Here is a 22,253-nt window from a genome sequence, read left to right as displayed (position 1 = left end):
GAAGTCTGATGATGGTCCTGCTTTCTCGGTTCATGTCGTGTGCTTGAGCAAAAGCGGAACATGTTCTCAGACCAAGGTAAACTTTTCGTTCTCAACGCAGGCAGTTATGGGAACTGTTCCATACACACTGTTACGAAACATTTCCCGGCGGCGGGGTGGGCATACCTGCGTGCTATAATACATACCGACTCTATTTTCAGGTGCAGCGTACATCGCCCGGACGGTCCTCCTGCTGCCATCGACGCTTGCAGAATCTCGTGCTAGTGTGTCGCACACCAGGTCCGTCGACCGAAGTACGCCTGTGGCACACAATCTTTAAGCCTACCATCTAATGACATGTGCGGTGATTAAATGCTAGCGACATGTGAGACGTCCTTCAACGCGCGCTGCTCGTAGCACGGGTGTTTTCTCCGGCAGACACAGGTAAGTGTGTAACAGTGGGAGCCCATTTGCATTGCGGCGTGACCTTCTCGGGTGAGATATTTTTTTTTTTTTGGGGGGGGGGGAGTTATTCCGAGGCTCTCTTTATTGTCTTGGTTTATTTTTCCTCTCTCTCCTTCTAAACTTCTAAACGTGTTTGATGATCAGCGGCCACAAGATATATTCTATCATCCCTTATGGTGGAGACCACAACGCTATTATCCTAGGAAAACGCGGGAGTCGTTTTACAACAGACGCCGATGACGATGACGGTGCCGTACATTTCGGAAATTACTACGATCCCACGGCAGCTGCACTTATAGAACGCTAAAGTAGCAATAACGTTAAACATGTGTCAACAGAACATGCTCAAACGGCGGAAGGAAGCAACATGAGTGATATTGTACATTCAGGACAATTTTGCGCTATTAAGCCCCAAAGAAGAACTTAGAGAGAGCATTCTTTGACGTCGCTGTTATACACGATACTTTCCTCTGTTCGATCAATTTTTTCTGGGTTCAGCTTTCACTACATAAAAAAAAAAAAAAAGACGATGAAAAGGTTACCAAGATATGCCGCTTGTGACGTTCACTGTAAAGCTTTCTTCACCTTGCGCAGTGTTGCTCTGCAACAGAGCACGCTTTACCGGAATTTTTCATTTGCGTGTATTGCGGCCGCGGTTGGTTTTACCGAACACAGTTACCATGTTAGGGGTCTTACGCTGTTATATGAGCTATTCATTCATAGCGAGTAGCTTCAGTACATGTTTGTTTGTTTGTTATTGTTGTTTCATTCTCCGCGCCAGCGAGACCTTCATGCTCGCGGCGAAACTCTGCTAAAAAATTTGCTCGTGCCTCAAGCTGCTGAAAAGTATTTAGCAAAACACTTTTATAGGAAACCCGAAAAGAGCTGTCACGAAACCTTAATCTTACTGGGTAATGTAACGTTGCGATCCTAACTTGCTATACATTACCGCGCAGCATTACGTAAGCTTCGCATGAGATTGCTGAGGATTGTGTGGGAATGCGCAAGAGCTTGAATGTAAATTATCTCTTTACTGTACATGCCCATGTAAGCAACAACATGTGCACAAATGTAGTTTTTTTAGTTCTAATTGAAGTGCTTTTGACTCACAAAATAGTCTCTCTCTCTCTCTCTCTCTCTCTTATCTGGTATTTTATTTAAATTATAGCCTTTTCACCTGCGACGCTTTGCCAACTCTAACTCTAATACATTCCATCGTGCGAATTGTTTCTTCTTTTACGTTTTCAATATACTTCGTTTTTTTGATTAACCTGGTACAAAAAACAATTCTATTTTCTCGTTTTGCAATTATTTAGAGCACATAATTCAATAGAGACTCCGAAGTCATTCAGTCGTGGCGTTATGAAAACATAAATATAACACGAACGTATCGCAATTTGTAATAAGCAGTGCATAAGAGAAAGAAAAGCGCATTGATAGCTGCTGTACTGGATCTAGATTTCATAAAAAGCTGCAGTTACCGCACCTAAATTTCAAGGCTACTTCTATATTTATTTTTATTTTATTATTTTCAGTCTGTGCAAGCAAGAGCTTTGTGCATGAGCGGACGTATTGAAGTGTGACCGACCTTCGCGGAAATATTGACGCAGGCAAAATAATCGTGCGTTTCGCGCTTAATATTTATTTTAGGACGTATGGAAGAATGCTAGTAGCTAGCGCAAACTTCAATCGGCCAAACTTACAGGAACGTAGAAAATATAATCTCAAGAATTGAATTGGCCCATATCATTTATAACTGCAAAGTCTGCATCGAAACGGAGAGCTACCTTATTGAATCAACATACGAGTTTGAACCCTCCCCCCCCCCCCTCACCTCCATAATCAAAATGGACTATATTCAAAAGAACAAAAATATATTTTCGTTTAGAATTCAAGGCACTTAGTCTTATTTAAGATAATGTCGAACGGAGTCGATGCACTTGTCCAGCATCTTCTCCCACTGTTCTATGCAACTCCCACTGATCGATGCAATTTCTCGAGCTTAAAGCTTTCTAGTTTTCCCCCTGCGAAGTTGCCTTCGGCTCGTGCAGAGTGATCAATCTCTTTTCTTTATTGAATTTCCTTTTTAAAAATATATATAAAAGGGAACGCGGTCCGGCGAATATGGTGCATGGAGAATGCCAGCCCATCCTAGGGAGGCTAAATGCCGCGTCATAGTCCAAAACAGTGTAAGCTGCGTCGCTGTCGCGTAGGAGAAACCAATCACCCGCATACCATAATTTTTAGCGTTTCCATCGCATCTCATCCTTCTTTCGCACGCTGTTCCTTAATCGCCTTAATACGCCCAAGTAAAGCTACTGCTGGACAGTGAGGCCAGGAGGAACGAATTCTTGCTGTACGATTCCACAAACGCCGAAGAAGAAAGGGAAGTCGAAGATCGTCGTGTTCACATGAACGCCCTCGTCGCATTTATTTATTTATTGTTCGTCTTAGTGACGAAGGCGTCTTTAGCTGGCTCGATACTTGCTTGGTTTCGGGTTCATAACCATAACACGAAGTTTCATCTGCGGTGATCCTTGGAAGAAGCTCTTTGTCGCTTTCGATGAGATTTTTTTTTTTCAAATCTTGACACGAAATGGAATAAGTGCTTTTTTTATTTTGCTTTGGTTTTTTAGATGGTGTGGTTGAGCTTCATCATAACCATAATGGCGCCCCCCCACAAAATAAAAATAAACAAACCAAGACAAAGGAACATTTTTCATTCCCATTTCCAGTTCCCATTTCAAAACGTTGGCTCGTCCGTACTGAAGCTTCCCTTGTTCGCTCATTGTTCATCAGCTCGTTTCCATCATGCCGCGGCAGCTGTGACGTGCTCTTGGGGTGGCACGTAAGTAACCTAGCAAGAAACACAGTTCGATTTGCTTCAATGCAATTATCTCGTATATTTCCTTGGCAATTGGTGCATTTTAGATGTAACAAGCCGCTTCTCTGGTAAGACAACGTATGAACGCGAGACAGCACCGGCTGAGCCGAGCCTAAATCCCCTTAAGTGCCGTCATACGTTGCAAGATCGCAAAGTATTCGGCAAGCGTTGGCGGATGGAGGCAGGAACAAGAGAGCATTGATTGATTGATTGATTGATTGATTGATTGATTGATTGATTGATTGATTGATTGATTGATTGATTGATTGATTGATTGATTGATTGATTGATTGATTGATTGATTGAACCCACTAGCTACGGTGGTCATTCAAGAAGGAGCATAGTACTGGATCATAATCGGTTGGTATTACGCTCCCGTCATGTCTGTTACCTTTCGGATTGCCTCACTCACGCCGCGGTTCCTCAGGCATTTTTCTACTCGAACTATTTCCGTCTTCTTCCGTCTGTCTAGCCGTGTTTATCTGTCTAGCTGGCTATATCTATTTTCAAATAGCCCTTAATTTAATTCCTTCTTTATCTGTGTCTTTCTCCGCCTACGCTTATTTCCGTTCGTGCTTGCCCACCCTCCCGCATTGATTGTATCCGTGCACTTTTGAGCCTGCTTCGCCACGTCCCCCTCAGCCTTCTTCCGGCAGCGCCTCTTCACGACTTGCACCGATCGCTTCGGCCCATCGCCCTTGTCGCACGACAACTGCGCGTCGTTTCAAGGCGAGCGCAATTCGAAGCAGCTACTTGTGATAGCGGTGTCTGCCCGGCCGTCGGAGACCCTCCGCGTTGGCAGTGCTAAATTCAGTATCGAACAGCCTTGCTTGTCTCGAGGCTTCGCGAATAGCCTTGCGCGATCTCTGCTCCGCTGGCGCAGCATAAGTGGCTGCGCCTCATTGGACTACACGCTCCCCCCCCCCCCCTCCCTACTCGAACCGTTGCACGGCTGTCAAAATCGCCCCATTTGCTTTATATTTACCACTTTGGGAGCTACGACAATGTGACTTATTGTTATTTATCATAAATTCAACTGTCAACCGCACATTACCTTGTAGGCGCGCGCTTATGATCGGATCGTGGTTCTGTCACGTGAGACTTCAGATTTTAGTTTTTAACATTATACTTTGTATAACAGTAGCTTGGAACAGCGTGCTACTGAATAGCCCTTGTAAAAGAGAGGGAACAAAAGACCTGCGGATCCCACGCACTATGGGAATCGATGTGCGCGAAGCTTTCTTTTTTGTTTGCTTTGATTGACGAAAATTAGCGGTGATGTCGACAGCGAATGTTTAACTTCGTGAGTGTTTAGTCCAATGCGAGAGCGGTGAGTTAAAAATTAAGCGTTGCCTTGCGTGTACCACTGCTGTTTGTCTGCGTATAGTACATAGAACACACAGGGAGGCGTGTTTGCTTGAGGCGTTGTTGTGCGCCATTGTTCATAATCGCAGAGAGGATTGAGCCTCGTCATTGCCTCACATGGCACATCGCATGGTGGCAGAAGTGTTAAGCTTCAGTTGAAGCACGCGACTGTGTGTGCCGAAACCACGATCGGATTATGAGGCACGCCGTAGTGACGTGACACCCCAGTTTAACACCCCGGTTTTCATTAACGTGTCCTCAAATTTAAATACATGTTCGTTTTTTTATATATTTTTTTTTCACCCCCGTCGAAATGTGGCTGCCGCGGTTGGGATCAAGCCCGCGACCTCGAGCAACGCCATAGCCGCAAAACTACCGCGGCGGGCACAAAAATGTTGGTTTGACGTATGACTCCTTCCATAGTGTCGCCTAGACCCTATGGTGCGCTTTAATGCGACTTTCCTCTGTATTTGCACGTTAGTTCAAAGGTAAGCGCTGCAATTTCTGCATTGACTTTGCTGGGGCAACAGATAATTATAGCTGTCAAGTGACTAATGTGACGACGTCCAGGGAGCTCCAGATGGCATTGTGCACGTTCATGCGGTTCAAAGGTCCAAACGAGTTTTTCGCGTCGCTTTTCCTCTCTGCCGCGCTCCTGTCAAATATGCACACGCTCTGAACCATTCCCCGACGCGGTGTGCCAGACAGCAGCAGCAGCAGTCGGAAAGCCGAAGGAAGAGTTGCAAACAAAGCTTCGCCTTAATAAGCGAAATAGTGTGAGTAGAGTGCAGTGTTAGTAATCAGTACATGTCTTTTTGTGGCGGTAGCTTAGTTATCTTGAACTAAATGTACAAACAAAAAGTCGGGCACCTCTGTTACCCTTTCGTTCGTTCATTGCATAGCGAGGACCTCGACTCCTGCAGGTAGCACATATGGACGTACTCAGCAGCCTTGCTGCTAAAAAGTTGACGTACTACGTGACACCGTCGGTCGGGAGAAGTTTCCACATCCGCCGTCATAGCCATGAGTAGCGCTGCAGGCTAACACTCCATGAAGCCCTTCCTTTATGTGACACTTTTATGTAGCACGTGTTGAGCAACAGGAAGTTGTATCGGGAGCTTTTCGTGTCGCTCTGCTTTCCTCATGGCCACTTTTTATCTAAATATAATATTTGGGAAGCTGTATAATTAATTAATTAAAACTATGTATCTAATTAGGAGGAATTAAAACTATAATTTGATTATCTCCGAGCGACGGCAAACAACATTACCTTGCTTCTGTCCAGCTACGTCGCATTCGCATATTTTGATAAACTCTGGTTTTACCCTCCTCCTCCCCCCTCGAAAAATAGTTGGTATGCCCCTGGCTGAAAGTACGATACTTGAATATTTTCTACTTCGACGGCGACTCGTGCTCCTGTGTAATACATATAGCATTTCAAAAATATGCAGACAGCAATGGCTGTCGTCCTTTCAGAATCTAAGCACGCATTTGTGTTGCGATAGAATGAGGCTAAAAGCTATAAAGTTACCTGGTAAGTGTCTCTTGGGATAAAAGTAAATGAGAGTTCCAGTTGTGAGTCGGATGCACCCTTCTCTTTATTTCGCCGATCCGTGTGATAAGGTCACTTCTGTCCGACGACTGGCGCGTGTTTGTATTCGCATTATACGCAGCGTTCGAAGTAGGGCTCGGGTTTGGGAACACAGCAGACACTCGCCGCCTTTAAGGAGTCACCAAACCCTGGTGAAAAGTCGAGAACGTATAAGTATAAACAACCAACCAGACAAAGTTGCGTTTCTTTCGTCAGGTTTTCGAAATTTAGCGATACTGCATTTTGAGCGAAGTCATTATAGTATTGGTGTAACTGCTTGACTTCGAAACGAATTCAACCATGTTGTAACGGAATTTAGCGGCGGGCAGTGACGAAAAGCAAACTGGAGGCGCTAGCTGTGCACAGGTCATGTGCTCCAAAGCTGGAACGAGCGCTGTTGCTATAGTAGCTCCCAAATGTCTTTCGAGCAAATCAACTGACAACTCACTATGCTGAATGGCAAAACGGCATCTTCTGCTTACACATCAAAAAAGCATGTTATCGAAGCGATATGTCGCTTCGCGGCCTAGCGTGCATAACCGCATAAGTACTGCCGTGCCCGTAGCAGACAAAAGTGCATTAGCGAAAATGGTCCTGTTGCTTGAAGCATTAGTAACACGTGGCAGAAAAAGTCTTCCGACATCCCTCCTCTTTTTTTACGGGGGGGGGGTGGGGGGGTGAGCTTGAGCGAGGCGTCATCACGAAGATTTGAGAACTACGAGGCAACTTTACAGTGGTCGCAATTCAAGCCTGAACTCGTGCCTGAACCACAGAAAAGATATATGCCTGAACTATGGCGTACTGGAATGGGGCAGTGTGTCGTCCGTGCAGCAAAACAATGGAAGAACCGGGGATGCTTCTGCGATGACGCCACCAGTAGGGCGCTGCGATCGACCGGTGCGCATAGCGCGCGAAATTTACACATGTTGTGCACAACTTTCAACATTCATAAATTAAAACGCTCTCAAAACAATTGAAATTAATATAATTAAAAAATAAATACTACAAACTGTTAGGATACATCAATAACGGCGTCTAACCTTGCACGTGTCCAACCTAAGATCATGCAGTGTTCCTGATCGTCTGCTCAGCGTTTCGGTTGCAGAGGACAAACACTCGTTTACTCGTTCCGTTCGGTAAGCACGCATATGTTTTTAGTATTTCGAAACGCACGACGATAAGAAGCCTGGAAGGAGCACCTGCGCTGTGGCTGGTGGGTTGCGTCAGCCAGAAAGGCGGTGGCCAGTTTCACTGAAGAAAAAAAGTCAAACGCATATGCACACACAAAGATATTTACAAATCGAGGGCTTCCCGCGCATATAAAGAATATGCGAACGCGACAGGAAAAGCCACAGCAAGCAATCAGCGGGCTCCGTACGTACATGCATGACCTCCGCGACAATCGTAACTGCAAATCTCGGAGGCCCTGTGTTGCACCATGATTTTTCCGCTTGCCAGCAGCTGCAGTAGAATGGCGGGCTCGAGCACCCCCGGCAATTGCCTCGGCCGTCATCGCAATAAAAGGCACGTTTTCGCCGCCGGACAACGCACTGCCCTATTCCAGTACACCGTACCTGAACCACAGAGGAAAACATTAGCGTCTTTATCTGTGCCTGAACCACGCCAGAACTGCCTGAACCTGGAGCGGCTGTTAGAGAACAAGCAATAAGGTAGAGTCACCCAAAATATTCTAGGCTTAAACCTGGCCTGAACTCACTCTGTAGTTTCCCCAATATATTATTATTTTTGACGCTTAATTTGACCACTTTCATTTTATGGCTTGCAGGTTGCGGTGGCGCTTATCATCATTCCGTTTCAAGGTACTTAATTCTGCGCTTGCTCTACTTCTTGCTTTAAAACATGGCGGCGCCCGCTGGCGCAATAATTTCTACTCGAAGCACTGAGAGCACTTAAAGCTTCTGATAGTCTGCGTCGCTGCTTCTTTGTTTTTGTTTCTACCGTCCAGTTTGTTCAAGAACAGTACGCCACAATGGATGCAGTATGGTCACCTATCGCTCGTATTTACGACCCCCTAAAGGCTGGCAGCATCGATGGGACAGACGTCAAACCTCACGACCACGGCATCGTCCGTGCAATGGAAGTAAGTTTTTGGCATATCGGTATAAAATGCTGGCGTGCGTCGTGAACAGTTAACTTAAGCAGCCAGTCAATTAACTTATTTGTTTCTTTGTCGTGTGTAACGCCTACACTGTTCATACGTCATTGACCTATCTGCTATTGGTTTCATTTCGCTGAACTACCGCCGCTATAGCTCGCGCTGGCGTTGAGGGTCTGCCAGAGTCACTGTATATGCTACTTGGTAGCATATGCAGTAACTCTGGGGTCGGCTGCAGTCAATTATTCTTTTTGTTTTGGAGGCGTCATCATCTGCCCCAACGCAGTCCCCTTCCTGCCGTCATTTTTGGCTATGAGCTGTGTGTTGCTGTGTGTTGCTGTGCGTCGCTAGGACGGCCTCTTGTCTACTTTCCATCATAACAATATGGTTTTTGTTCGTTTTTGCTTTTTGAAATTATTTGAAAGTTCACTAAACGTTGGGAGGAGTACGAGTATGAACATTGTTAAATCGAATGCAGCTATCTGAGAGGGGAACCGGGCGATCAATTTCTTCTCCATCAAACAGCAGAATTCTTCTTTAAAAAAAAAAGGAAATACTAAAACGTGATTAGTAATTTAATCTGTAGCTAACTATATACATACACGCTGAAATACAGAAAAATGAGTCTGCAAATTGTACACACATACTTATCTAATGGCAAGTAGCACAAACTTAGATATAGACACTTTCAAGTTCCCCTCTGTAGAACCGAAATACGGAACCAAGCAACTTATGTAATACCTACTTTTTAATATGAAAAGACGCAAGATCTAATTAATGTGAAAGAACGTATGTCAACGTCTCTGTTCGGAAATGTTGGTAAATCTTATCTGTTGCCCTGTGCAGCTGCATAGAATATGTATGTCCTTAAGTAGCATGTAGCTTACGTTGCATGTAACAAAAAATGTGTGTGTGTGTGTTATTAATTGTCGCTTATTTTCTGTACCAAGTTATTTCCATACAGTGCATCCTCTATCTACTATATATTTTCTGACAGAATGTTCACGCTACTGCTGAACAATGCATGATAGGTAGGGCCTTTGTCAGGCAGTCCTTTCTGCCTTTAGCCATGCCTTTCCCTGACCTTCAATGTGCTGGAGACAATAAAATTGAAATCAAATTGAATGTGCATAAAATGAAAAGTATTCACTGCCTTTACGACCATGAAAATGACTATAGCAGAACTAAGGAGTTGCACTTAGAAAGTTCATTGGGTTCACACTATATGAAGGCTGGTGCAACCCAGAAGAAATAACTTTACATATAACATTACATCAGTGCAAACCACGTCTGTGAGGCAAAAGTGGCCTGGCACATTAAGCTTGGAAATGAGAGAGAGAAGCTTTATGCAAATCGAGGTAAGAAAATTTGTGAGCAACCAAGAAACAAGGCATCCTTACTCGGGCTAGCAAAAGTTAGAAACGGTAATAACTACTTCATATACTTGTTCAATGATTGACCCCTTTACACATTTGTACACCTGCTGCACAAAGAGACTCAGTTTAGCAACCAGCACTTTAGGCTACCAGTAGATAGTTCTTACTGGCAATGCCTGTAAGAATGCAGTATAGAAAACCATGAAAAAATATTCAGAGGTACCTAATATTTCATTTTATGGGTGCGCAAAAGCAGTTGTCGAAACCGAATCAAATAGGAACAGAGTAGAGCCAGAAGTGAATCAAATATTAAATACTTTTTCTATTGTGATGAGCCATTTTCACCATTAACATAAAACAATGTTCGCATATGCAAGTATATATTCACAATGTTAGCAAGTTTTTGTCAATACATTGCACATTACAAAGAGTTGTTCATTAAAAACACAAATGGACCAATAGAAGTATATTAAAAGTTTATTCGCATACTCGGAACTAATTCGTGTATGGGAATTAAGGCAGTTTAGCTTGAAAAGTCTGCCTGCCTGTGTGAGGTAGCATGTTCCACTACGTAACTTCCCATGTCTCATGACTATTGGGGCCACCACAATTAAACTTTCACACTTTTGCTCCAGTCTTATACTTGATTATGCAAAATTGGCAATTTGAAGTATTAGTAAACTGTTGGAAAACATTCGTGTCTATGTATAGTGACTATCTGATTTGAAACGAATAGAGCAATATTCCGTTTGTTATTTGAAAGTTTTGAATATTTGCGCACTCATATTTATTTCTTGAAAAAAATGAACTGTGACTTTTATTTTTTATTTATTTATTTTTTTCTCATAAGGCTTGACCTGCAGTGTACAGTGAAACCCAGATATGTCGAACCCACATACAATGAATTATTGCATATATTGAACAGCTGTAAAATCCCCTTGAAAATTTTTTTGTAAAATTTTTATATTATATATTGAGTTACTTATGTATCGAACTTTTTTATAGTCCCCTTCATATTCCGAGTTGGGCTGTAGTTGTTCACTTATATAGAAGTGTGAAAGCCTGCCTCATACCGAAGTTGCAGCAGAGGCTTGGTGAAGTTGTCGTCCGTGAGACAACGCCGGTATCTGTCTTCCTGGTGCATTCGGGGCTCGGCAGTTTAGCAACCTTTTGAATGACCAAAAAATATTTTACTCATGCTCTTAATTTTGAACCTCGATGAATCTCTGCAGCATACACACAGCTGAAGTTGTCCAGTGACATCCCTTTACAATGCAGATCACGCTTCAATCATCTTGATTTATAGCTTTTTTGACACCACAAGGAATGTTGGTGAAGTCCTGAGCTGGGTGATGTCAGCAACTTGGTATGCTCTTTAGTGTGTTGTCGTTTGTCTTTATGGATTGCTCATTGGTCTTCCATTGTACTTCACTTTCAGGCTACCTATAAAACTAACAAGTACGTCAAAACTGACCCACGCTTGACAATCTTTGTATCTCGGCTGTGTCCAACTACAACTGAGGACACCATCAAAGAGGTTGGTTACGAGAACATTTTGTAAATTTCAGGTGCTACGACAAGCATGAGTACCGTTGTGGACATTGATAAAGTCTGCCACATTGTCAAATTCACCATCTAGTCAACCCTGTCTGGCTGAGAGAGCTGCTACGGCCTCTCTGATTGGCTCTAAATGCCGCCATTACAGAATTTGACAATATGGCCCCATAATACCTCAGTGCAGGTGCACCATCCTAACTATTGTCCATCATTAGCGGCCACATTTACTCGCATAATGTTAGTACTGACATCAAAACAGACAAACGACTGTCCCTGCAGCAGTTTTCGGAGGTGCGATGATCACTCGAGAAAAACATTTCTCGATTTTTTATGTCCATTGGGTGGGTTGTGATCATTAGGTGAGTAACTACAGTAGTAAACATTGTTGTTTAACCAGCTGTGTTTAGTTTTTTTATACTGCTGCAGTTTTGGGTGGGTTGCGTACACTTTACTATGCCCTAACAAGACTGACGTTTACAAAAGGATGGAGGCTTGAAGTGATGGACATTCGTCAAACAAGGAATGTTGCTGGAACTAATATTTCAACAGGAGGACTTGTCTTTGTCAGGGCGGCAATCTACATGTCTTGTGATGGTAAGCAGTGTGGAAAATGAAGGCAAGCATAAAGACTAATTATGTGTGTTTTCCTTCTGCTGAGATGAGTTTTAAACCACTGAACTGAAAAACAAAGGACTAAGGAAGACAGACAAACGCAGCTGTGCTCAGAGAACTAGAAAGGAATGTCAGAATGTAGGATTTATTCGAGCTAGTTGGTTCATAGCTAAGACAAGTTTTCAACAGCTTAACTGAAAAACAAAGGACTAATGAAGACGGAGCAGGACGTCACTGTGTTAGAGAACTAGAAAGGGACGCCAGAACCTAGTTGGTTCATAGCTAAGATGAGTTTTTAGACTGCCTTCCTTAGGCCCTTGTTTTTCAGTTAAGCTGTTCAAAACTCTTCTTAGCTATGGACCAACTAACTCAGTTAAATACTATCCTTCTGCTTGTCTTCGTTTTTCGTGGTGCTTACCATCATGACACTTTAAATTTTTTTTCTTACAAGTTCGGCTTTTCATAATTTATAGGGTCTATGATGAGTTAATCCCATCACCTGTTATAATACCTTGTGTGGCTTCTGATGGACCCAATTTTTCATGAAGTTCCTTGAGCCATTTGCACAGTTTGTGAGATTACATTATTACTAAATGTGATTTTTTTTTCTTTGAGGGTATGAGAAGCATCATAGAGCGGGGGGAAAAAATTTATTGTTGCTTTTGCCTGCTTTTTGTCACTGGCATTTTGCCATATTGCGGACATCGCTATCTGGTCTTATGTGACTGTGAAACTAAAGTAAAACTATACACCTGAATCACTAGTACAGTTCAATGGTAAAGAGAACCCCGACTTTGTATTTCGGGACTTATTGCAGCTTAGTTTTGATGCCGAGACCGCAGGAATAATTTTTTGCCACTACAGGTTTGCCTAACCTAACACTTCAAGCACTTTTTTACTGGGAACTCGTCAACTACATGACAATTTAGGTTATGTTAGGCTTAATACTAATTTAGTTTTTACTTTAACAATGCACTGTACTTACTGTATGTTACAATGGTTATTACTTACACTGTTAAAATTCAGCTGTGCTTTAGATTTCAAGGGTGCTCCTTCAGTGATTTCGTTGCCTCATTTTCACATTTTCTCGTTGCCCATGGCACCCCTGGTAGCTCTAGTTTCAGTGAAAATGGCTGTTCAGGTTGTGTCATGAAATGCTAATGCTCGAAACTTTTTTTTTTTCTCCCTTTCTTGGTTCTCACAGTTCTTTACTCATTATGGAGACGTGAAGAGCTGTCACTTGGTCAGGGACGTCGTCACAGGATTCTCGAAACGCTACGCTTTTGTTGAGTTCTACGATGCGAGGGATGCCCTGGCTGCAAGCAGCGCAAACAATATGCTCATCGATGATTGTAAAGTCTTTGTAGACTTTGAAAAAGAGAGAATGCTACCCGGTTGGATACCCCGTAGGCTCGGTGAGTTATCAACCGTTTTTCTTAGTGTGCTACTCTCGTCAAGGGGGCATGTCAATGCACTTTCAAAGCAAGAAAGGACAAAGCTTTTAAGAAAGCATTAGTTGAACAATAAAGAGGATTGCTAAGTTAAGCTGGATTTGTAAACTACATCTCCAGAATACTATCATAAAAGTCAGCCTTGCTGTGATGTGTGATTTGGTAATCCAAAAGCAATGCAAAGACAAAAGATGACTGGCAGCACTGATGTGACATCATGAATTTTGACAGTTCAAGCTTTAGTCTGGTTAATAATTTGTTCATAAATGATGATTATGTTGCACTCTAACTTAACTCAACCTGGGCTTTTACTTTGTAGCGATGCCTTCTTTTATCATCATCATCATCACAATCATCATCATCATCAGCCTGTTCTATGTCCACTGCAAGATGAAGGCCTCTCCCTGCGATTTCCAATTACCCCTGTCCTGCGCCAACCGATTCCAACTAGCGCCCGTTAATTTTATAATTTCATCAGTCCACCTAGTCTTCTGTCATCCTCGATTGCATTTCCCTTAGTACCCATCCTGTAACCCTAATGGTCGAACGGTTATCCAACTGGCGCATTACATGACCTGCCCAGCTGCATTTCTTTTTATAGAAATGCTTGTCGATGCTTTTTGCTTTCGTGTGTGGCCGCGTTTCATGCTCCACCCCAGACAGGTTGTTGATTGACCACTCAAAAACACGAAAAGTACTGGAAGGCATTAATGTTGGGAAAAGGCATCGCTACAATATGGCAGCCCTGGTGAGTTTCATAAAGTTTTTCTAAACTATAATACGCAAAGGTGCAAAAATTACTTTGAAGTCTGTGACATCCTAACATTCCAGTGCAGCAGTTAGGGCACAAAATTCAAATATGGGAAATTTACCCATTATTTACACCAATATAATGGCGACCTTTCTTCTGATAAATGAATGCAGATCAAGTGTTCAAAAAGTACTTCTCCAGGATAGCCTAACATATTGTTAGAAATACACATAAATGTGATCATGTCTTTTACCTTGTCTTTCTTAATGTGCTTACATATGTCTAAGCACATGAACCAACTCGCCCATCAACATTTAACTTATCACACTTTAGCATCCCTTTAGCATGGCTTTTATCCAAAATTACTGAAGTCCTTGTTGCAGCTTTGTTTTCTTTATGGAACTGATTTTGAGATGGAAATGTGCTGTAGGAAAGAAACTCTGGCTGCAGTGATAACCTGGATTCACCAAATAATGTACTTGTCGTTGCGGTACAGGCCACATTGTACAAAGCCACATAACCATTAGCATTCTTTGATAGTTCTGTGAAAATACTGTGATAATGTCTCATAACATCGTTTTTATCATCAGAGAAGCATTTGTATCAGAAACAGTAGGAAACAGTCTTCCCTCCAAACAGCTTTAGAAAAAAAATTGCATTCTCTGAAATCAATGGTCTCTAAGAAGTTCACTGGTAAGTCATTAAATTTCAATTTTATCTTCAAATTTTGAGAAATACCTGCCACTATAGCTCAATGTCTACAGCGCTGTGCCTTTAAGCACAAGGTCGTAGTTTTGATTTCTGCTCCCGACAATTGCATTCCAAGTACGGCAAAAGGCAAAAAACACATTTTTACTTGTGGTGCACACTAAAAAACTGCAAGCGGTCGAAAATTGCCTGCAGTCCTCCCCTACAACAGCTCTCATAATGCCAGTGCTGCTTTAAATAAATTGTTTCATTTAATCATGAATTAAACAATCTATCAATCTATCCCAAAGTGAAAAATGACGAATGCACACAGTATCTTTGGCTCATGTCCTTGCTTTTTTTCCTTGCTTTCCAGGTGGCGGCTTTGGAGGAAAGAAAGAGTCGGGACAGCTGAGGTTCGGTGGCCTCGACCGTCCTTTCAAAAAGCCCATCATCCTCGGTTCCAAAGGTGGAGCTTACTCATCGGAGACATTTAACGATAGAAGTCGCCAGTTCCCTCATCGCCGCGAAGGCCGTTACTTGGCATCCGACCACAGGGCGAGGGATCATGACAGGAGAGACGATTTTATCCGTGAGAAAAAGTTGAGCTACGAACGGTCACGTGACCGCCACCACGAAGGGGATCACAGAAGTGACCGCTCTGAGAGGTCGTACGGTCGACCCTACGAGAGCAGCAGTGACCGCCGGAGGAAGCAGGAAGGCCACTCTGGCTGGAAACACCGGGACGAATACGAGAACAGAGAACGCAGAAGTCGCAGGTGTGCGCATTTCTTTTACTGCGATGGTAGTTGGAAACCCAAAACTGGGTGTTTGCTCTGGCTAATGTCGTCATCGTCAAGTTGTCATTATCTCAGCCTAGTCACTGGGACACCTTTCTCATCCTCAGCATCACATTTTTCATATGGCAAAGTAAAACAAAACTGTGTCCACCACCGCAGGGATTCAAACTTGTGTCGCTGTGGCTATTTGCTGTTGGAAACTGGCCACACTGACCACCGCAATATCGTGTAGCTTTGGCGATCGGTACTTTTTGTGAGGTTTTGCACTCTACACAGACTCATAGTGGTGGTGCCTGTGCATATGCATTGTCTGTTTGTGAAGTTCTGAGACTGATTTATTTTCTTCTGTAGAAGTGATTGCCTGAAGCATATATTGGTGCACGCGTGACACCATCTTTTGGCACTAACTTGTATTATTTTTGTTGTTTACCTTGACAGCTGCTAGTTGGCATTACATGGGGGAAGATCCATTGCGCCTAGTCGTTGGCACATTCAACTGTGAGTGACTGTGTAGAGATGGACGTCCACCTTGAACAGCGTGTGAACTTCAGTGAGAAGCTTGGCAAAGTTGCCACACACGTGTATGAGCTTTTTCGTGGCACTTACGGCAACAAGACATTGTCACAGGCGTGAGTGTACGAGTAGCGCATGAGTTTTGTTTCAGGGAGAATGTCAGTGGAAGATGACACAAGACAGACATGCCCTTCAACCTCACGGAATGAAGAAGACGTTTCTCAGGTCAGGGAACTCGTGCAGCTATATCGCACCATTACAGTCCACATGCTACCAGATGCCCTCAACATCAATAAGGCAACATTCCAACAAGTTTTGCTTCAGAACAAAAGCTGAATGCCAGATTAGTGCTGCATTCTCTCACACAAGACCAGAACAAACATTCGTTTTGTGCTGATTTGCTCTCTGAGGCACACAAGGATGCCTCATTCATTGACAGCGTCTTTGCTAAAAACAAAACATGGTGCTTTTAGTACAGCCCTTGAACAAAGAGTCAGAGTGCCAAATGGCAGTCCAGGAGCTCTCCGGCATCGGAAAAGGTGTGCCAGGAGAAGTCGAGAACAAAAACAATGTTGCTTTTTTTTTTCCGAATGCGAGAGGTCTCAGCACCATGAGTTCATCCCACAAGGGCAGGTAGTGAATGAACAGTTATATATCTATGCGCTCAAACACATAGCGCAATTCACTGCGACGTCGTCACCCTGATGTATGGGCATGTGGACAATGGAGTCTTCTGCAGGATGATACAAGGCAGTGCGCTGTCCTGACTCACAAAATTTCGCACCAAGCACAGTGTAACTGTGCTTCCGCATTTTCTACACTCCCCTGACCTCTCCCCTGCAATTTTTCTCTTTACATACGTGAAGAGAAACCTAAAAGGATGCTGTACGGAGAGTGTTGAGGCCATAAGATGACCCAACAAAGGCGCTGAGGGCCCTGCCAAAAGAAGCTTTCTCTGACTGCTTCCAAGACCACAAAAAGCATCGGAAGCTGTGTATAAACTGAAAGACAGACTACATCGAAGGGGAGCTGCACAAGAGATTTCAATCTAAACCTTTTTTTCACGGACTCGTTCTTGTAACCTTACGGACAAAAGTTTTATTTCAGAGGCAGCAACTGGGAATACTGTAGTAAGTGAGGACAATGTTGTGTGCATAACAAAGAAGCTTTTGCAAAGTACAATATGAAAGCTAATGTCTGCAAAAGTAAGACTAAGCAAACACACGCGCAAAGAAAAATTTGGTGTTGAGCAAAGTTGTCCTATAACTAATTACCATTCTTAGAAAGTAAAAATGCTTAATAATGTCTACCCGCAGTGTTGCAAGATAATGGCCATGTAGTTCTACTGGTGTGAACAGTGATGTAGAAGATAGGAAAAAAAAAACAGTTAATAAGTGATAGCAGGCGTGATGATTTGTTGGCTTGCAAGAAAGATAACAGGGTATAACGAATGCCGTAAATGTTGATTCAGTGAAGAAATTGTTTGAAGCGGATCTTAGCTGCAACTGACAGATCGCTTTCATCAAAGTCTGTCAATATTTGTTCTGTGCCCATGGATGACTTATTCATCAAATGCAAGGGAAGAGAGCTCATCTGCTGACAATTTGAAATCACCCAAGAAAATGAAGGGACTTGCAGTCGAATCACAGTAAATCAAAAATTCTATGCTCCATACACTTTAGTTTGAATTATCTAAAGCCGTGTAAGTCACAGTCCAGAATAGTTTAGGTTAACTGCACATACAGGTATGCACACGTACTGTCAAACCTGTTTATAACGATCACATGTTACGCAAAAATACCTTTGCTATATCTGATATTCGTTATAAGCATATATTCATTACATACTGATGATGGAACATTTTATAATTTGTTATATCTGATAATTTGTTGCATCCATGATAGTTGTATTGAGCTTCAACATTCGTAACCTTGGAACAAGCTTTCCAAGTATACAAACAAAACATGGTCGCTTGCTGAGCAACTGGTTCGCTGGCACCATTTCCAAGTAGCTTCCATTTGCGGGAATATGCTTTGACGTAACCAAGTGGCTCCAAACATTGCGGCAACCTATTTACACACAACTTGGGCATCATGTGTGTGCAGTGCTCAGCGATTGAAACACGATACTCATACAGCGTGGCAGCCAGCGCTTTTTGCGCCACCGGTGATCGATGGGTGATCACTGAGGAGGCTGAATGCAGTCACGGTGCATCAAACAAATTCTCACTTTCGTGTGGCACAAAAACGCATCATCTCAGTGTCACCAGCGCCCACCAGTGGCGAAAGTACTGGCCTCCATGTTGTCAGAGTATCGCATTTCAGTCGCTGAGCGCTGTACATGAGGTAGCTCTCATGAGCTGCCTCATTTAATATAAGGAATGTACGAGAGCTGCACCACCTTTGCTTGACGATTGTGCATATGTGCCAATTGCGATAGAGAAATCAGGGAGCTGTATAGGTACCACGGAGGAGTATGCGCTTTGCTCCGTTTGTCCCTATGTTATGGCAGCGTGCACTATGCGAAAACCCGTGTTTAAGTTCTGTTCAAACAGATCACAGTGGTGAAGACATAGTCTGTCATGGGGAAGCATGCAAAACAACAAATTAGCAGTAACAATGTGTCATTATTCATTGGTCTGTGGCCGGCATCTACCTAAGCCTCCACCCTGTCACTCCCCTTAGCAGGAACCTTCCATGTCAGGCCTGGTGGTGAGGTATAGGTAAACAACAATTTCTGCAAAAGGGAAAGCATGTAATAATGCAGTTTTTTTTTTTAAGGGAAAAAAGAAACATATTATCATGCATTTGGAGGACTGACCTCCCAATCACCAGCACAGTTCTCTGACCGCTATGCCATGAAAGATGAACAGAGAGAAGCTTATTCCAGAGTATTTATCAGCAATCACGTAGTGCAGCTTTGTTAGGGACAAACGGGCCAAAACATGTTTGCCTCTGTAGTACCTAGGTGCAGTGCCCACATTTTTCTCGTGCATGTGCACGTGCGTCAGGGAAACACGGCATTTCTCTCTTGTGTCTGTGCCATTGACAAAATGGAAACAAGCAATATATGCAGACAAGCACCTCTACAACGAAATTACTTTTATAATTAAGAAATAATTCTGTCCAGATTCTATCGTGAGTTGTGCAGTACAAAACCTTTACAACCAAGTGACCTGTATAGCAAATGATTTCAGACTCCTCAAGTGCTTTGTTGTAAAGATGTTCACCTGTATGTTGAACTAGTTGGTCCATATTGCTCTGGTGATTGTGAGTGAGCGTGAACGGTACTGAAATTCACACAGATGTTGAATATGTGTGCCGTTTCAAAGCGAAGTTGTTAAGGGGAGTTCCACAATGGTTCACATGCCGCAGCAGCAAAGGCCGGCATGTGGCATTGTGGTTGGTATGAAATGTCAATCAAGCAGCAGCCAGTAGCACAGCCTGAGTAGGAGCCCCGAAATGGCCACATGACTGGGACACTAGCATCGCTGATAAGCTATCACTGAAAGAAGCTATCATAGCTTCTTACAATATCGACTGGAGGGAAATCTGGTGCCTCCATCTATGTGAATTTTCTAAAGGGCGATGTGCCACCTTGGGAATGCTGATGGTAGTGTATGGGTGTGCAAGACTTTGTCTCAAACTTGACTTGGCCTGAATCATGGCCATGGCTGCACTATAATAAACCTTTCTTAAAATAAATCTTTCATAAAATGTGTTCATGCACCTTTATTACTTCATCCAATGAAGTTAACTCATTGGATTAGCTTTCATAAAATGTTTTCATGCACCATTATTATTTCATCCAATGAAGTTAACTGATGTAAGCAAGCGAGGAAAATGAAAACGGACAACAAACTGTCACACAGCCGGCACGAACAAACCTTGTCGTTTGTCCTCCAACTTAAGCATCCAGCCAGTAATATTTAGGTTTTATATAGTTGTACATCCGAGCACAGGCACCTATGTATAAGTAAAAAAATGATTATTTTAATGTTACCAAAAGAAAGACTGCTGTTTACATGCTGTTTTAGTATAGAATCAACGACTGTGACAAACGAAACGGGGCTAGCCAAGCAAGCTTTCTTTGCCCATCTAGAAAAATGCCAATCGGACGCCACCACATCCCAACATTCCCATGCATACATTGCAAGAAACTTTATGGTTGGAATGGGTGCAGACTTGAATATCTGTGAATTCTTGAATTCATGTACATGTGCAAAACAAGTATAAGTATGGCCACTTTTAGGACATGCTACCATACTTGTCCATATTGTAGTACTACATCAATTTTGAATCATTCTAATTCCTGTACTTGTTTTTTTACCAATATTGCTTCTCTGGTATTGGCGCTCTTGTGTGTGCCATGCCAGCACAGTAGCTTTTTTTTTTTTTATGGCAGTCACAATAGCCAACACTTGTTCCATGCGTGCATTCCCTGCATCTCTTGCGGTAACACAGCACTTATGAAACTGGCTCTTACTTGCATAAATGAACTGCCCTGTGGTTGCCTTGGGTATACTGTAGTGTTAAGCAACATGTCAATCCCTAAAGTGCTTCGATTTTCATATAGCATGGAGCAATGCAGTCAGTCAAGCACCAAATGCTAGAGATTAAGCATGCAAAATTTTTTTTATCGAAAACAATTTCATTTTGTGTTCCTTTTTCTTTTCACAGGTCACCTGTTTAACAAGAGTGTTGCATCTCTGTGGGGCACCCTTCTTAATAAAGTGATCATGTGATGCGTAGTGCCTTGCACTTGATTCCTTCTTGCAGTATCTGACCTGAATAAAAGGACTTTATCATTTGTTAGTGCGTGTTACCTGCCCTCCTGTGCATTTGCTCACAAAACTGGTGCCCCCTGCTCAACAACAGCAGCCTTCCTGTAGCAGAATAATTCGGAATGTTCTCATTTCCATCGTTCGATACCCTCAAGACTCCAATAAGTGTTTTTATTCTTTAGATATTAAAACGAAACAAATATCTGACATCAAATAGTGAATTCCTGAATCGAATACGAAGCAAATAGCAGCAGCTAGTCTATTCATATTCGTATTTTCTAGTATGCACCCAGCCCTACTCTTTGTGTGTTTTGTAGTGCATCGTGTAAGGAGTTCCAGCCTTTTTCCACCATTTTGCCGCCCAGCCGCTATCGGTGTTTTATTGCGTAGGCATTCTAGGGTAACTTTCCTAGGAAATCTGTTCATCCATCCGTCCGCCTGTGTGTAACACATGACACGATGCACTCCATAGGTATAAATGGTGTCCCACATAGAGTTTCTCACTATAACACCTAGAGGGAAATCTGGCGCCACTGTCTATGGGAGTTTCTTAAGGGGGCACCGTGCCGTCATGGGAATGACTGTATGTGTCTGCGAGGCTTGTGTTGGCTGGTGTTGTAAGAGGCTTCGTCTAAAACGTGGATATGGTAACACAAATACCGCGTTCTCAAAGTAAAATCTTCTTAAAATGTTTCCATTCACGCATATCGCATATTTACTCACACATAATGCATGACCAAGCGAAGAAAAGCAAGAACAGACGACAAACTGTTTCAAAGCGAGCGCAAACCTCGTCGTCTGTCCTCCAACTTTAGCGGCCAGCTGATACTTTTTACGTAACATATAATCGTGCACGCAGTAACAAGTTCTCATAGTTAAACAAAACATGTTTTTGCGTAATGATAAAGTCAAAACAGCTTTTCACGTGCTGTTTTAGTAGAAAATGAATCATTGTGACAGACTGAACGGTGCTGGCCAAGCTTTTCTTCAAGATGTCCTGTCTCTCCGAGAACAATGCCAATCCGAAGTCACAATATACCGGCATTCCCATGCATACCACAGCGCAGCAGCGCCAGATTTCCCTCTAGGCAATGTAGTGAGAAACTCTATGGGGTCCCATTCAGGTGCTGTGTACAGAATTGTGTACACCAAGTTAGTACATCAGAATGAAAGCTCTGATGAAAATATAAATATTTAAACTGTGTCGCAAACATATTCAGACAATTTTGATTAGAGCTGGTCTACAAGATTGAATTATATGTGTATGTTGTTTTAGTAATACCAGCTGTCTTTCTGCTGGGCCGTTTTGACCTAGCAGTAAAA

General features: G+C 42.8%; 1 protein-coding gene across 4 annotated transcripts; it reads left to right on the top strand.

The window, feature by feature from the left end:
• Positions 1–211: 211 nt before the first annotated feature.
• On the top strand, positions 212–20,961 carry LOC142560148 (U11/U12 small nuclear ribonucleoprotein 35 kDa protein-like). Of its 4 annotated transcripts, none has more exons than XM_075672010.1 (7): positions 212–423; positions 8,071–8,104; positions 8,251–8,385; positions 11,215–11,313; positions 13,150–13,360; positions 15,211–15,613; positions 20,827–20,961. In XM_075672010.1, exons 3-7 carry the CDS (start codon positions 8,275–8,277, stop codon positions 20,837–20,839), a joined length of 837 nt encoding a protein of 278 aa, XP_075528125.1. In that variant the 5' UTR covers positions 212–423; positions 8,071–8,104; positions 8,251–8,274; the 3' UTR covers positions 20,840–20,961. The 4 variants fall into 4 exon arrangements, with proteins under 4 accessions (XP_075528125.1, XP_075528127.1, XP_075528126.1 ...); XM_075672011.1 differs by lacking the exon at positions 212–423 and adding an exon at positions 7,795–7,954; XM_075672012.1 differs by lacking the exon at positions 8,071–8,104.
• The last annotated feature ends 1,292 nt before the right edge of the window (positions 20,962–22,253 follow it).

Source organism: Dermacentor variabilis, chromosome 10 (genome assembly GCF_050947875.1).
Source record: "Dermacentor variabilis isolate Ectoservices chromosome 10, ASM5094787v1, whole genome shotgun sequence".
In the NCBI taxonomy this organism is placed as follows: Eukaryota; Metazoa; Arthropoda; class Arachnida; order Ixodida; family Ixodidae; genus Dermacentor; species Dermacentor variabilis.
This window is presented reverse-complemented; position numbering and strand designations above follow the sequence as displayed.